Source organism: Cryptomeria japonica, chromosome 1 (genome assembly GCF_030272615.1).
Source record: "Cryptomeria japonica chromosome 1, Sugi_1.0, whole genome shotgun sequence".
Lineage (NCBI taxonomy): Eukaryota > Viridiplantae > Streptophyta > Pinopsida > Cupressales > Cupressaceae > Cryptomeria > Cryptomeria japonica.
The window spans coordinates 173,842,210-173,860,575 of NC_081405.1; the positions used below are offsets into that span (position 1 = coordinate 173,842,210).

At 33.6% G+C, this 18,366-nt stretch overlaps 1 protein-coding gene across 1 annotated transcript; it reads left to right on the forward strand.

Moving 5' to 3' along the window:
• The first annotated feature begins 10,051 nt into the window (after positions 1-10,051).
• Positions 10,052-18,022, forward strand: LOC131036078 (probable LRR receptor-like serine/threonine-protein kinase At5g48740). Its single transcript, XM_057967872.1, has 17 exons — positions 10,052-10,215; positions 10,311-10,854; positions 10,962-11,434; positions 11,523-11,649; positions 11,737-11,808; positions 14,036-14,104; positions 14,435-14,506; positions 15,486-15,554; positions 15,726-15,797; positions 15,891-15,962; positions 16,067-16,245; positions 16,351-16,559; positions 16,639-16,771; positions 16,879-16,950; positions 17,089-17,278; positions 17,362-17,494; positions 17,595-18,022. Exons 1-17 carry the CDS (start codon positions 10,110-10,112, stop codon positions 17,871-17,873), a joined length of 2,871 nt encoding a protein of 956 aa, XP_057823855.1. The 5' UTR covers positions 10,052-10,109; the 3' UTR covers positions 17,874-18,022.
• The last annotated feature ends 344 nt before the right edge of the window (positions 18,023-18,366 follow it).

Below are 18,366 nucleotides of genomic sequence, written 5' to 3' on the forward strand. Positions count from 1 at the left end.
TGATATTGTGAGCATTGTCTTTTGACCATTCATAGAGATATCTTATGGAAAAGTTCACAGTGATGTATGTTTTTTATAGAGGCTACAACTTTATTTTGAACTTGAGTATGACTGAGACTCTTTATCATAGACCTATCTCTATCTTTCATGGAACCATGACATGACTTCTATGACCTTTAAAAGGCTATTGTCTACTAGATGCACATGTTGTCACTATCCCTTCAATACTATCATAGGCTTCTTTGACTGTCCTTGAAGTATACTAAGGCTACTTTGATGAATTTTTACAATGTTGGTAATGACTATTAAATCTTATGAAGATCCTATTCTGATCACACATCTTTGTCACAACATTCCTTTTGGTTTCTCTTACTATCAAAGGCTTAGAATCACTATTTACCTAGCTTATGTTAAGTGCCTTGATGCTTGTATCCTTCTTCAACTTGAGCTTGCATTGTTCTCTCTCAAGGGATTCTTTTCAAACTATTGAAACAACTATGGGTTGCTTGCTCTATCTGTTATCACTCTGACTGAAAATTTTAGTCTTTGTTTGTGATTCTTTGCCTCACTGTCATTATAGTTTGATGCACTATGATACTTGCTTTGGCATCTTTGACAATGACTGCTACCACAATTTTATCCCTTTTAATAGTCAAAAGACTGTTTCTTGAGATATCCTTCAATTCTTCTTCAGTCTCTCAAGAAGCTCATTGGCATTGTCATGAATAAGGTCTTCAGTGACCATTCCATGGCTATCCTTAGCATTGATCCTCTATGCATAACTTGTGATGGGTCACTACTCTTAAGGCACATGAATATTTCACTACTCTTAAGGCACACAAATATTTTTTCATCTCTGCACTTGTTGAAAATGTGGCATTGTTCATGTGCAATGATTGTAGTTCTAGTGTAGGCTGTACTGGTCATTGTTTGGAAGCCTCCACTTCATGTTATTGGCTACCCTTATGTCCCTTTTCATTGTGACTTTCACTGATATACTACCCTTTCTTATACATTTAATTGTCTTTATGATCTTATTACTTTAAAAAAGCTTTGGGACTGAAAATGTTCATTGCGTTATCAGTCCTATGGTTTTAGCTACTCATGATGTCTTGTTATGATGACTTCTATATGTCATGATCTCTATGTTTGGATGACATCTATGTGTTTGGAACTTTATTATTGTTGAATGTGGCATCAACAATCTGTATATTAATGATGAGATCTTTGTAGACCTAAGGACTGTATGTCTTAGTGTCTTTATGTGTTAAAATAACAACATTCTTGACATTTATTATTCGATGCCCTACATAGATTGATTTGGCTTAGTAAATGAAGGTTTTATTTGGCTTTTTCCCTTTGTGCTACTACATAGACTGCATCTTTGTGTTCTCTTCAACGTGATTTAGGACAATCTTTTTTACATCTTTTCTTCTCATTCTTCGTGATTGTTGTCAACTATCCATAAGCACTATTCTATCTTTATATCACTGAAATGGTGACCTTGGATTGTATAGAAAATTTTATTTTCCTTTATCTCTACCCTTGGTTGATGCAAAATGCTTCTTTTCTCCATATAAATAAGCCCTTTTATTTATACCTTCTTATTTTGTGGCCTCTTATTGATTCATTTCGGCTATTGATTTACTCCCTTATTAGACAGGGGTGTCTTAAGATTGGTCTCTAATTTTGGACCTATAATTTCTCTTTATATAATACTATGAACACCTTATTATAATAACACTATAAAAATCATATGAGTGAATATACGTGCCTTGTTTTACCCTTCATGTTGTCCACTATCTTAGATATTGATGTTGCAATTGTATGATACTTTATTTTCCATGCGTTGAGATTGTACGGAGACTATATTTATTTTTCCATGCGTTGAGATTGTATGGAGACTATATTTATTGATAATGATTGCCAAGTTAACTACTGCTACAATTGTGAAAAGAATGTTGTTCTCTGTTTTGGAAGGCTGGAATCATGTTTTCCCTTGTATTCTTTCTTTTGGCTATTGTGGACAAAGCTATTTACTATTTACTGTCCTTAGGAATCATTGCTAGGTGCTTTGACCCTTATTGATATGAGTTTCAATGATTGTCACATATCAGTCCTCCATCACTATTATTTTCCCCTTTGAATTTCTCAAGAAATGTCAATGAATGTTCTTTCACTTAGGCCTTCTATATGACTACCCTAGCCTCTTTGCATCATTTTATTAGGCCTTCAATGAATGTTCTTTCTCTTAGGCCTTCTAAAGTGCAATTCCTTTTCTTTTTCCTTCTGATTTTTTCAATCACTTTCATCCTCCAAGTTAGATGCCCTCGCCCTTTTCTTTCTTCTTGTTTTTTCATACTCATTGTCATGCTTTGAATTATTTGTCTTTCTTGGTGACTCCTTACTACTCTCACTGTCAGTTTCACTCTCAGAATTTGAGTCTGATGTATTAGAATCTGATGAACCTAGTGAACTAGAAGAATCGTCATTAGAGGTAGATTCATCTGACTCGGGAATAGACTTTTGCTACTGCATTATAAGCCTTGGCATATTCTTCAAATACTCATGTAAATTCTCAGTGATACCACCAAGACCAATAGAAGTAAAGAAATTGATAGAAAACTGTGAATTTTTGGGATTTTCCTTTGGAAAAATTGAATCAAAAGACTCCTGCATTGTTGGATCGTTCAACCTTTCATTAAGCAACAATATACCAAGCTACTCTGCCAGCTCTTGGAAGATAATCTTTATCAAAATACGAGAAGAGGAAGTAGTATCTTCCTCTGTCAAACGTATATAAGCAAGACAATGTCATGGAAGAGCATCTATGCCAAGTAAGTGGGCAAAAAATTTTGCAACATTATGTAGTTTATTTGTTTCCAATCTGTGTATCATAGAATACTGTTGTACAAAACACTTATCAAATTTTTTTTGATAAATTTTATTGATCATACAAAATCTTTGCCCAAGAAGACCATAATAACGAAGGTATGTTCTCTCTTGACTGCAACATTCTAACAGCATGATGCATAATTCATCTCTTGACCAGGTTCAAGCTTGATCTTTAGTAGCTTATGACCAGCTTCCTCAAAATCAACACTTGACATGATTGTGAAATAAATTGTACGTCTTAAATTGACCAAGTTTGTCTCTATCTCATCATGTATTCTTAGTTCTTCCTCACCATCCTCTTCATCATCATCATCATCATCATCATCATCATCATCATCATCATCATCTGAATCATCACCTGAATCATTCTCCCCTTCTGCTTCATCTGAAGAAGCATCTCCAAGGATATCTTTCTTCAGTTTTTCATGGGTTGCCTCATGCTCTAAGAAATCAGGATTTGGCTTGAAAACATCCAAACCAGCTTCTTGATCAAGTTCATCTTCTAGGAAAACTTCATGTGTTAACTGATCTTCTTGCTCTACAAGGTCCAATTCCGGACGCACAAATGGGTGACCCTAGAACTTAGATTTGTGAATTGCAAAAAAGCCTTCAATTAAAAAATGTACTCGTTTGTCAATTTCCCCCTCATGGAGAATACCTCTAAATCTTTCAAAAATACCATAGAGACCTTTGGGTGAAAGGTCTTGCAACAAAGAACCACATTCTTTCACGAACCCAACAACAACCTCTACACTGTCGTATGTGGGGTTCTCTAGTAAAAGGGTGAGAAGTTCCAAGGAAATGATCTCATGTGCAACTTGTTGATTCACTAAATGAGCTATGAATTTGGATGTTGCTATCAACATGTGCTTGTCATTGCATTTGTATGCCCTCTTAAGCTGCAAAATAATTCTTTGCAAAAGTAGATTGCCAACTTTAGGAAATTTTGTATTTACCACAACAACCAACGCAGCAAAAACAACTATAAATCTAGGGGATGCCATTTGGGATTTCATACAAGACCTACAAAATAGACCCCTCCCATAGATGAGATTCTTTGCAAACAACTCTGGAATGTTCTTGATGTTAGATGCATTTACCTTGTTTACTAACCCATTGATACTCTTCCGAAGGGCGTCCCATGTCATGCGCTGGTATTCCACACTACTCTTGTCTTCCCCATCTTTCATCATTTGAGTCAGCTTAAATGGGGGAATGTAAACACCCCCACTTCTTCCAACACCCTTCTTAGCTCCTCTTACAACACCTTCACCATTCCTATTCTAAGATGGAGCAGACACAACACCAAAAGTTTTCACTTACACTGCCTCTCTATCCCTCTTGTTTCCAGAAGGCCCTTTACCACTTAATTCATGCTTATTTCTATACATAAACCCATCAGGAAGCATGAGTTTTTGCATATAAGCTTGCCCAAATATTTTATAGTTATTTTTCATCAATATTCCCTCAAGAGATAGCAGATCCCGCTTCTATACTTTAATTCTGTTTTCTCAAAGGATGATCCTAAAAATTCATGCATTGCAAACAACTTTTTACACCTTTGTTGGTTGTGGTAGCATCACAGAGAGTTTACATCAATAAATGAAGAACATGCCAATGCTTTTAATGCAACAGTAAAAGTCTGTCTCTTATTAAATATCTCTAGTGAAACCCCCATGATCTTTTGTTGGAGTAGAATTTATTATATTCTAGAAAGGGTCTTATCCTTTGTTGATGGGATATTCATCTACCTCAAGAAATAACTGTTCTTTTCTCCAATAAGAAGTGGAACTAAATGAAGATCTAGCACCATGAAATGAATCCTCAAAAGGATTACTATAGTTAGTTTTGGTAGATAATGATCTGGGTAAAATACTAATGTGGCTTTAGTAAACATTATGTACTAGCTTAGCATACTCTAACAACTTTGGTGTGACATGCTACATCCAATTAAGTCTCCATCGGTATCTCTATTGTGTTTATGATCTCTAGATTTATGATCTCTATAATATAACTAATATGTGATATCTAGATTTATGATCTCTATAATATAACAATCCCATAATTATGTTTCCACGCATCTATACCACAACACAAACATCATGCTAGTGTTCAGCCATAGCAATTGATATCCTAATTATAGAATGTGAAATATGCACATAACTATGAATAAAGATTAAGAAAAACAAAGAAAGATGATTATTGCAAACATAAATGAGTAATGGACAATAATTGAATTCATTGTAGATAGTTTTGAATATCAAATTCACTTATTTGTGTGCATTTAGTAACTCATGTACTTGTGGCCAACCATTTATCTCTTTCATATTTTATTTTAGGATAGCTCACACTATTCCCTATCATATTTTAGACTCTCAGTTTTGTTAGTTGTGGTTTGATGTCTTTGGAGCTGATCATTGCATTTCTTTAGTTACGTTTGCTAGTGTACTTCCAACCTGTGCCAAAATGGGAGCTTTGGAATAGGGTATGGACATCCATCAAAGCATAAAAGACAGAGTAATTTTGTCAGATGTAGTTGCAACTGATCTGTTAGACATGTATGCAAAATGTGGAAGCATAGACAAGGCACGGGAACTATTTAACGGATTGCCTCAAAGAAATGTGGTTTCCTGGACTGCAATGATTGTCGGATATGCACAAAATGGATTTGTTGAGAAGGCTTTAGAAATTTTCAAGCAAATGCAGTTGGCAAGTGTAAATTCAAATTCCACGACCATTTCTACTATCCTCCCTACCTGTGCCAAAATGGGAGATTTGGAACAGGGTATGGACATTCATCAAAGCATAAAGGATAGAGGAATTTTGTCAGATTTTGTAGTTGCAACTACCCTGGTAGACATGTATACAAAATGTGGAAGCATAGACAAGGCACGTGAACTGTTTGATAGAATGCCTGAAAGAAATGTTGTCTCGTGGACTGCAATGATTGCTGGATATGCACAATAAGGATTTGTTGAAAAGACTTTAGACACTTTCAAGCAAATGAAATTAGCAGGCATAAAGCCAAATTCCACAACCTTTTCCAGCATCCTCCCTGCCTGTGCAAAAATGGGAGCTTTGGAACAGGGTATGGACATCCATCAAAGCATAACAGATAGAGGAATTTTGTTAGGTGTTGTACATGCAAATGCCCTGCTTGACATGTATGCAAAATGTGGAAACATGGACAAGGCTCGTGAATTGTTTGATACGATGCCATAAAGAGATGTGATCTCATGTGAACAATCAACATGCACATATACGAGAGGAAGGGATTGCTGCGACAAAATTAAACACTCACTCCTCAATCACAGTTCAATGTTTTTATGAGGAGTAGATTCCTATAGGGTATTACGCATTCAGGGAACCACACCTTTGACTAGAAGCCATCCGGCCTGAGATTGGATAATCAATATGAATACGAGATTGACCAATTTGCATTAAAAACTAGGGCAATTTGCATAAAAAAGGAATCTCTTGAATGGTATATTTTTTGCAAATAAAATTAAGGTGAAGAATCTACCTCCTGCATAGGATTGCAAGCAATGCCACAAATGCCTTCGACGCGGGTTTGATGTTGTTGGGGGTTGAAGTCACCACGGATGCCTACGCGGGATTGAAATGCACAAATGAATTGCCCTCTTCTTTTTTTTAAGTAATGGCCGTTGTCATCGAAATTATGATGAACTCGAGCACTTTTTTGAAAAAAAGAAAATTTTCATTGCTAATGCCTTCTTTGTCGAAACCAAATGGCAAATTTCCATCAGAATTATAATGAATTCAGGCATTTTTTCAAAAAAAAATCAAATTTGGCCACAATATACCTTCTTTGTCAGAAACCCCAGTTGGAAATCTAATCCAAATGTTTTAGTGGCTTCTCATGTGGTTGTTGTTATTCTTGTTTACTGCATTATTTCTGGTTTACCGATACATAGTTTTAATATGCTTTTCATGTTTAAGTCAAGTAAATTTACTAACCTGTCAGATACTGATTCACCCCCTCCACCCTCTCAGTATCTTTGGGAATCCTAACACTTACACCATCCAAAACACAGTAATTTCAATGTTCTATTAGCCTAAGACACAAATGAGTAGTCCTTGTGTCCTTCCTAGCACATGCAAACATTAGCATGAAGTCCTGCAACCATAAGAAAATGAAAGAACATACTACTTTACATGTTTTCACCCATTTTGGAGATTTTACAATGATTACAAATAAAGTTGTACATTTTATTTGCTCACTGCCAACCCTAGGAAGGGTTTTGGACAATTTTGACGAAAAATAAGATATCTCTCTCAAAAGTTAATGAAACAAAATGACACAAAAGAGGAATAAAAGTAAATTCATTCCTTATCAATATACACTTGAGTTTATAGGTGAATGATTGAGATTAGATACTAAGAAATGAACAAAATCATACTGTTCCATGGTAGAATGCATAGAAAATGCAATAAACTTCAACTTTTTATTGGTTTTCTCCTTAGCACATGGCATTCCAACCCATCATAGAACAAGGATGGGCATTTATATATTCTTTCAAATCCTCCACAATGTCTATAACTACCTTTTGAATTGGTTTCAACTAACCAACCCCTAATTGCTCATACAAAGCAAAAATTGCCTTACAACATTTTGGCAACATTGACAATTTTGAACTTTGACAAACCTATGACCTGCAAAACATCAAAATAGGTCCAAATGGACATAAGAACATCTTCACATCACATTTTACATCAAAATAGACCATTTACACACCTTGAGCACTCTTTGACAACTTTTAACAACTTTTGAACAATGTTGAGCAATTTTGCCAATATGAGTAACCTATGACTAGACATAATAAATATTAGTCTAGATGACCTAATTACATAAAAAATTATCATAATTGACCTTATTTACATTGAGAATTCATCAAAACACTTATCTTCCATATTTGACCTCATGGAGCCCTGATGAGCAAGGAGTTGCTCCTACACCAACCCATCACATTCTCACCACCCTAGACTCAACTTCAACATTTACGGGGAGGTAGATAAAACTTTATGTTTTCTTGAAGCTTCTATTGCACTTCCGCAGAGCTTTAGGAAGAGTCAATGGGGGTGACGGAGAAATCAGGTGTGAGGTGCTTCGACAAAGCTGTGATGGAATCCAATTTCTCGTTGCGGGTGGTGAGACCTATGGTGGCCTTTTGGGGCCAATTCTTTGACAAAAGACTATATCAAGTTGTTGCTCGGGAAGGAGTACTTGAAGGCACAATTCAAGTATCGATAGAATGTGGATATCACCTCCATGTTCGCAGCATGGTGCTTTGAGTTGGTGAAGGTGAAAAAGGTAAGATAGCTCATCATGAATAGCATTAAGGAGGAATGGCATGGAGGGTTAGAGAGTTTTTTGGGTATGTTAAGAGACAGGACTAGGTTTGTCTACCCAAATGGAGTTTGGTTACACGAATGATTTTCGTCTACCACTACGACCATATCTCTTATGGAGTGTTGACAGCAACAAAGAAGTTTGATGGGCGACTACATAGAATGGCCGACATGGAGTGGAGGAATACCTTCGTGCATGGGAAAGACAAGAAATACGCAGGGAGTTGGAAAAATGGGAGTTGAAGGAATGCAAGTTGACAGATGAAGATTCGGGCTCGGGTTCCTCCTCAAGGAGGAAGAGAGGACGTCCAAGAGGCTCCAGGAAGAAGACAACACAGTGAACTTTGTGGGTAGGATTCTCTCCCGAAGACCATGATGATCTGGATGAATCCATAGACCCGAGGGAGGAGATTGACATGGGAGACAAAGGCAAGGAATTAACACTGACCAGTGAGCTATAGGGGTTGGTTTTGTTTGATTACTTTTTTCGAAGTGTTTCAATTGGGGAGTTGTCGGGATAGAAGTTTTTTTATAACAGGGATGCTTTCTTGTTTGGATAGACTGCAAAGAAATGCTTTATCTAAACAACACATTTTCAGTAGTCAAACAATCAAAGTTTATTTTTAACATTAAATTGCTGATTAAAATTTTCCTTCAAAAATAATATTTATTATTAATGATCCAATAATTTCACTTGACTGATATTTGCTCTGTGGAAATTAATGGTTAAAAGTGATTTGACAAATTTGACAAAGATGGTTACCAACTTTTATTAACAATACAATAACTTCACTTAAGATAAGATAAATCATATTTATATTGTTAATAATGTTCCTTCACCTACAACACATATGTGGGTAAATGTACATTTACTGTTGACTAAGTTTTACAATTCATTTACTGTAAATTTATATTAACTTTTATTAACAATACAATAACTTCACTTAAGATAAGATAAATCATATTTATATTGTTAATAATGTTCGTTCACCTATAACACATATGTGGGTAAATGTACATTTACTGTTGACTAAGTTTTACAATTCATTTATTGTAAATTTATATTGTTACATATTTTGTACTATATTTCTTCCATAACACTCCAATAGCACCCACCCAACTTTCTTATCCATGTCATTTTAATGACAAGACCCTTAATTTAAATATAAGTTAAAAACTAAAACTTAAATTTAAAAGGAACTTCCTATTATTATTATTTATAGTTGCTTTTAAATTTAGATTCTAGTATTTAACTTATTTTTAAATTACCTGTCTTGTCATTAAAATGACATGGATAAGAAAGTTAGGTGGGTCTCATTGTAATGTTATGGAAGAAATATAATACAAAAGATGTAATAATATAAATTTACAGTAAATGAATTGTAAAACTTAGTCAACAGTAAAACTTAGTCAACAGTAAATGTACATTTACCCACATATGTGTTGTAGGTGAAGGAAAAAGACTGCCATCATTATTAACAATATAAATATGATTTATCTTATCTTAAGTGAAATTATTATATTGTTAATAAAACTTGATAAACGTCTTTGTCAAATCACTCTTAACCATTAATTTCCACAGAGCAAATATCCATCAAGTGAAATTATTGGATCATTAATAATAAATATTATTTTTGAAGGAAAATTTTAATCAGCAATTTAATGTTAAAAATAAACTGATTTTTTTACTACATAAAATGTGCTGTTTAGATAAAGCATTTTTTATTCAAAAATTGATCTACAAGATTCAACATGTTAGATTTTTTTTAATTTGAGTGGTATATATTTTATTGGGTTCTGAGAATGGCACGGTTGTAAGCGCTGCTTTGGAAAATAAGCAAACGATGGAAGTTATTGCTTGCAATAGACACGTTGGCGGCGTTAGTCTGTTCCTCTTCCTATTCCTCTTCTTCCTGTGGTGCACACTTTTTAACGCTAATGCTCAACCAGGTACTCTATTCCCCCAATATTTCTTTCAAATGTTATTACTTTGCTTTCTTTGTTTTGGGGTCTAATGCTTTATATGAGCTTGAAACATTTGACAGAGGGGTTTTTGAGTATTGATTGTGGTGGAGAAGAAAGTTACACTGATCCGAACACCACTATTACTTGGGTTCCTGATGACAACTTCATACAAAACCTTGGCGAGAAAGCAGAATCATACTACAAGGACCATTATGATTTAGATTTATATTTGGGAAGTCTCCGAGTGTTTCCCAAGCCTCTTAATAAGTCTTGCTATACATTGCCCCTCACTCCGAATGTGCCCCACCTTTTGAGACTATGGTTTGTCGATGCTAATTCCACAAGATCTGCAGTGTTCAATTACTCTGTCGAGACCCTCGATATGTTATACATGGAAAACATGGTACTTTACTATTGCGTGGCATGTGCCACAGAGACCATTTTGGTGAGTGCAGATAGTTTGGTGCATATTTGCTTGATCCGAACCTCAGAGTGCGATGATCCAGTTATCTCGGCTATCGAGTTGAGACTTCTTAAGCCAGGCATGTATGATATGGCTAAATCAGGAACCATCTTGAGTTTGATAGAAAGAGATGATATGAGAGGTGGCGACAATATAACCAGGTAAACTTTGTCACACTTAACCCCGTTAATGTTGGGCTTGAAACTCCTGACGACTCCATAATTCTTTATTTATTTGACCCTTTTTTAATTTATAATCAATTTCTTAGGTATCCTCAAGACCGATTCGATCGTTGGTGGTATCCTTGGTGGCCTGAGGGAACTAATTTGGTGAATATTTCCAAATCAATTTCAGTTAAAAACACCAAAAATATTCCTCCACTTGATGTAATGCAGACCGCCGTCGTCAGCAACACAAGCCACTCTGGCGGCGTATATTTGAGCCTCGAAGAATCCAAGACGACTCGAAAAGCCGTAGTGATATTGTATTTTGCAAAGCTTAATTCATCGGAAAGCAGTTCAATCTCAGTTGGAATTAATAACGTCATCCGGAACCCACCAATTAATCTGGTGGAAGATTTTTCGGCCATAGAGGTAGCCTTCCAATATAATCCCAACAATCGTGCAAGGAGAGGTACAATCGTGAGCCTACAATCCAATATCCCTAATCATACTCCTATAATCAATGCTCTTGAGACGTACAGTCTCGTTTCCACCCAGCCTGCAACTTCTGCGAATGACGGTCGGGATCTAATTTCCTTCTTTTTTTCATTCCTTTTTCAAATTTTGAACTATATCTCTTATGAGAATTTCTATTGGTGAAGCTGCAGTTGAAGCTCTTAGAGAGGTGGGGAAAGCGTTATCCCTCAAAAACTGGATTTCGGATCCTTGCTTTGGTTTACCTTGGCAAGGAATCATCTGTAAAAACGTCTCCAGCACTATAAGGATTTCCAAAATGTAAGTTTAGTTTCTAACGTTTTCTTCTTTTCCATTTAAATCTGAAATTCGGAGTTATGACTTTGGTTCTATTTATCTAATGAACAGAAACTTGTCGGGAAGGCATCTGCGAGGACCCATACCTCCAAGTTTTGGAGAGTTAGATGAACTCGTTTCAATGTAGGCCTCAAGTCCCTAATTTTTGAAAAACTTCAATTTTTCTTTCTGTATTTTGGGTAAAAAAAAAGTGTGTATTTTTAAATCTATAATTTATCATATTTTAAAATAAATAATTTAGTATTCATAAAAAAGGAAGGTTACAAATGTCCAACAAAGATGAAAAATGGATGTTAGGGAAAAGATTAGTAGTTGAGCATGTTCTAATAATTGTTATTCTAAATTTTTAACAATATTATAGAAATAGTTGTGGCTTTAAAATTGTTAGGGTTGATGGTACCCATAATTGAATGAAATGCATTTCTTAGATCTAAAAAGCAATAAATCATGTAATACATCACATCATTTCACGGATAAAATATGACAGTGCAAAACTACATGTTCCACTTTTTGTGGGTCTTTTTGGACACCTTGACAAAAGCATGCTGATGTCATCATATTTGGTGATGTGGCCTTGAAACCTTAATTATAAGTGAGCAACTTACCCAGTAAATTGTTGTAAAAAATTAGGAGTGATTTCAAATTTTGACCTTAACTTTTGAGAAATAGAAAACTAAGGTGTTCAACTATTGAATCTCAAAAAAGTGGTAGAGTAATCATCGTCTTGCCCTATTTGATTGGGTGATCATGAACTTACTTATCTATATTTAAATCTACCATTGAATAGGTTAAGAAGCATAATGTTGTGTATAGAGGTGAATATACACCTTCATAGTTTACAAGTGTTTATGGAAGAGGACCTCTCTTGATGAATTAAAACAACAGATGAACTTGATTTGGAGTAATATAGTTGTTTTTCCCTCCCTTGTCTTACTAATTTTTCACAGTTCAATTTTAAAATGAAGAAAACTGTGATGCTATATGGAACAATACCCATTAGTTTTATGGAAATTGTGGTGTCTCTGTTTGAACTCATGCTCGTTTTCCTGACCTGGCCACTTCTTCCTTTTTTATCAACGAAGAATCAAATTTGGATTCATCTATGCATCTTTCCTTGGTTATGTAAGATTTTGTTTACCTGAAAACGAATTGAAAAGGTTGGTGGTTTCATCAGATTTGACGAAAAGTCGCATGGCTTTCAAAACTTATTTGTTAGGGTTCATGTGATGCTAAGATTGATAGAATTTCTATTTTTCACTTTCAAAGATTTTTACTTTTGGGGGGTAAGAATTAAATTGATCAATTTCAAGTGGTTGTTCTTCAATTTATTTTAAAAGGAAATGAGTTTTAAAAATAGGTGTATGAAAAAAGATTTTATGAAGACTTAAAGAAAGAGTGTTCTGTTATATATATCTCATTTCATTTGTGGTTAGTAATGTGAAGCATATAAGATCAAGGAATATTTTCTAATGGTAGACAAAGTTTGTTTGAAAAAGTTTGTGATTGTAGTGCATCAATGATCTTTCTATTTATTAAGAACACAATTATTGATATTTTTCTTTAAAAGGATTAGATAATTTGACTTTCATGAAAATCCTTACCAAATCTTAAATACATTCAAGAATATTAAGTTTTATTGCGGATCAATTAGGAAATACAAAGAGAAAAATACCAAGCTTTAAACATAATTGGGCATGATTCTCTCTAGACTATGGATTCTTTCCTCTTTGATAATGGTCTAGATAGATGCTTTTATTGCCCTATTGAACTCATGTCAATCTTCTATTAGAAGATTATAGTATAGGCTTGTAATACTTTTTTTAATTTCTTTATGTGCATTTTTTGTTGTTAGCTTTTAGGTGGGTTATGTTCATTTGACTTTGTAGAAAGTTGAGTTTTTTCACTTCTAGATTATATACACTATAATTTTATTGGAAATAAAAATGGATCTCAATAAACTTATCATTTGTGGATTACAAGGTAGTGAATTTCTTATAAACATCATTATGAAATTCTAATGAATAACATAAGAAAAATTACACACTTTTTAACATTTCATAAATGAAAATTTTCATTTGAGAAAATTCTTATTTGTTAAAAAAATTTAGATTTATGGAGGAAATGAAAATTGATTGTTTAAAGATGATTATATTGAAGTAGTTCAACTAGTATTAAACTTTCTATACTTTTCTATTGGCTTCTTTCTACTTCTTATATTTGTAAAATCATACTAACCTATTGTAAGATCTCTCATAAGTTGAACCTTAAGAACATGTTTATCATATGTTTTCAAAAATAAAATTTTTGTGAGACATTAATATACTTATATGTTTATGTGCTTTCTTATTAGGTCCCTTGACAACAACTATTTTAATGGAACATTGCCCAATTTGACTAGTCCCTTGAAGCTAGAGATATTGTAAGTACATCAAACTTTCAACTCATAGAACTTTCAATTTTGAATCTTTATATTCACAAATATTCCATCTATGAAATTTATAAAGTGTACAGTATAGTACATATAACATTAGATGCACCTACCTCATGTATGAACAATGCATATAATAATAGACACCATAAAGTATTTTTTTTTACTTAAAGTGAATGTAATTTTTTTAATTTGATTAACATAACTTTATCATTAAAATTTATTTATTACAGTCACCTTTATGAATAAAGGGATTTGTTTAGAAGTATAATATGTTGAAAAATATATAATTGTAATTACTAAATTGGATGAAAAATGCAGGAATATCCAACACAATAGTTTAACTGGACAACTTCCTGAATGGATATCTAAATTGTCAAGCCTTGAAGAGTTGTATGTCTCTCTCTCCTTTATTAATGAAATTTCTATGTGTCTTATTGATGTGGTACAATAATTAAAGTCATATGCTACTTTTAAAATTATGTTAAAAAAATCTATATCAATAATTTTAAAAATATGATTATATTCTTAACAATAATTCGCACAATTTGAAATAAAGTAATTTCATATGTATTTGATATTTTCAAAAAATTGAAAGAAATAATGGTTAGTCAATTATCATTGAAATCACGTGTTTCATATGATTAAATTCATTTATAATTATCCATATTTAGAATCTTGAAATAATGGTTATTATACATTATAATAATATAATTCTATTGAAATATACATTTTAATTAGGATATTAAACAAATGTGATTTATAAAGGATATTATAATGAATATATGATAAGGGTTAAAAAAATATTATATTATTTTTTATTTAGATGGACGGCTTCTAAAATAACAAGCATAATATTAAGTGTTTATTTTTAAATCACATAAAAACTAGCAATTTTTTGGAAAATCATTATTTAAAAAAAAAATTTATCATATTTTTTATGAAAATATTGTAGTGAGTAGTATATTTTTAAAAAAATTAATATAAATTTGCAAATATTAAGTTTGATAAAAGTGCAAGCGTCTCCAAAATAATTATTTATGTGATAAAGTTTCAGATTGGTTATCCAAACCATCCCAACTCAAAGACTTGTACCTCATCACATATTTCTTCATTAGAATTTGCTAAAAGTAATTAGATTTATGAAAGAAACAAGAAATCGTTGGTTTTATATCATTGAATTGATATGACTCAACAAAAAATAGAACTTTTTGATAGACTTCTTGTACTATAATATTTGTCACAAATATCCACTTTTAATTGTAACATCTCTCATGACTTAAATGTCATGAACATGCTCATCATATGCTTCTTTAAAAAATATTCTTGTATGATATTAATATACTTATATTTGCATATGCATTCTTCTCAGATCAATCAACAACAATTATTTCAATGGAATGTTGCCCAATTTGACTGAACTCTCCAAATTAGAAATTTTGTGAGTATATCAAGTCCTCAACAAATATGATTTATCATTTCCATAAAGGCTATCTTCAAGAAGCACCCACCTCATTATATGAATAATGTATATAATTAGAAACTTACCGTTCAAAATGAACAATATAAAATATTTATATTTTTTCCAATTACATGTTTGATGCATGTGCAGACATCTCCAAAATAATTATTTATCTGGTAAACTCCCAGATTGGTTATCTGGACTTCCTCGCCTCAAAGAATTGTAGGTCTATACCATTGCTGCACTTTGTTACTGTCTTTTTAGGCAATCACTTACAAATATTAAATTTCCATATTGCTTTTGGGATTGTGGCAGAAATATATCCAACAATAATTTCAAAGGTGTCATTCCAGAGCAACTTCTCAACAAAAAGAATTTAGCATTCGAGTAATGTCATATTTATTGTATTTAATTTTATATGTGTTAGATTTCCATTTTCTTGTTTCTATTTGAAAATATTTTGAAAGCAAAATTTGATTTATTTAGCGCAGTTTCAGTGGCAACAAACACCTTTGCCAGACAAAGCGTGAGTGTCGTGATCACCCTTCTTCGAAGACAGTGATTGCGCTTGGAGTAGTTGGAGGCCTAATTTTAACCGCCATTTTAGTGGGTATTATTGTCATGTATCGAATGAAATTGAAAAGTGCTTGCACTCAGCCGAGCCCTCTTGGTACGATTTTCACATTCATGACACCATGCATATTATTATTATGCAAGAATGAAAACAAAACTTAGAGTTTACTTTTCATATCTGTTACAACAAAACAATATGCAGATTATCTGATGGTCAATGTAGCAAATTCTTCAAAATCTCGCGCCTTTACTCTTGAGGAAATGACGAGGGCGACAAATAATTTTACCCATAAAATTGGACACGGGTCGTTTGGAACTGTTTTCTTGGGGAAATTGGAGGAGGGGAAGCAAATTGCTGTAAAAGTACTATCCGTTTTCTCCAAACACGGAATTGACCAGTTCTTGAATGAGGTAATGCATAGATTCCTGAAGCACTTCATTTCTTGTCACATTATTTGAGAATTCTTAGTGCTTTGAACTGTATGAACAGGTTCATCTTCTGTCCAAAATCAATCATAAGAAGCTGGTTTCATTTCTTGGTTATTGTATATGTAATGAATCCAGAGACCTTATGCTTGTGTATGAGTATATGTCTGGAGGGTCTCTCAGTGACAACCTTTACGGTAATTATAAACCTCAAACATTTATAGAGGCCAAAGATAAACTTCACATATTTCTTTCAACAATAGAAGCTAGAGATGACCAAAAAATGTAGTCTTTCTGTTTGCAGATCCAGAGGCACCAAAATATCCCCAACTAGACTGGAAAACCAGGCTTAAAATAGCTTTGGATGCCGCAGAAGGTTATTCTTTAAAGCAATTTTTTATTTCATCATCAAATCAGTAAATCCCTGATTTAAATCATTGTGTTCAAAATGCTACATGTAAAGTTTCTAGTGAAAGTAATGCTTTTTAATTTCTTTAAATAACAAAACTTGCAGGGCTGGAATATCTCCACGTAGGTTGCAGTCCAAAAATAATTCACAGAGATGTTAAGACCTCCAACATTCTTCTAGACAGTAATTTGAATGGCAAACTGGCTGACTTCGGTATTTCAAGAGTGACAGGAAATGGGGAAACTTCTCAAGTCAATACAACTATAAAAGGAACTCCTGGATATTTAGATCCAATGTAATTCTTACAAGTTTGATGTTCCTATAAATCTCAGTCCATTTTATTCGAATATTTAATCTTTATCCCTTTTACAATGGCAGGTATTATAAAACTCATATCTTGACAGATAAGAGTGACGTGTATAGTTTTGGCGTCGTTTTGTTTGAGCTTATATGTGGCCGGAAACCCATAGATTTAGAAGTATCTACCGAAAAAATATTGTTGACTGAATGGGTAAGAAATCCCACTAATTTCCCAAACAAGAAAAATGCGCTAATGGCGTACCCTTTTCTGGCCAAAACATAAAACAGTGGCTCTATGCTTGATTGAACAGGTTGCATCTTATGCGGGAGCAGATAGAAGTGGGGCCAACAGTCAAGAAATAGTTGACAAAAGGTTGGGCAACCGCTACAATATGAAATCCATCGTTCATTTGACCAAGCTAGCCTGGAGATGTATTGCAAGCGAGCCTTCCGGTAGACCAAGCATTAGTGAGGTTGTGGCGGAGATCAAAGAAGCTGTGACATTTGAGGAAGAGTATTATCGAGTTCCAGATGAACTGTCACTCACGTTCAGTGACAGTTATAATAGGTTTGAAAGGGATAGTCCATAATAATGTAGAAGTATCCTGAGTTCAGTAGTGTGGTTTCGAAAATTGTAAAAGTAAATTTCTTCGAGTTTGAAGCAACATGTTTTTTAAACCTTAGAAGGTGGAGGAAGTCAACCTCTCTATATTTAACGTAGATATATTGCTTTGTGAGACACAGTGAGCATCCCTTTCCTTGTATTAATGTCATCGGACCATCGCCAATCAATGGGGAATTTATATATTTTCCACATATGCATTGAACATAAACACCTCAACTTTGTTATGGCCAGCAAACTCAGTAATTCAGGTAAAGATGAATGGCTTGAGAAAAATGCCATAGCCGAATCTGTATGTTCTGTCTTTTACCATTTCATAGTAAAGTATAAAGAATATGCATCCACTTATAGTTAGTATTACGAAAGTCTTAATAGCTACTCATCACATAGTTGTGAAGAGTTCACTTTAGTTATTAGAACCATTTTTCAATTCATTGCACTAATATAATTGAAGTGTATGG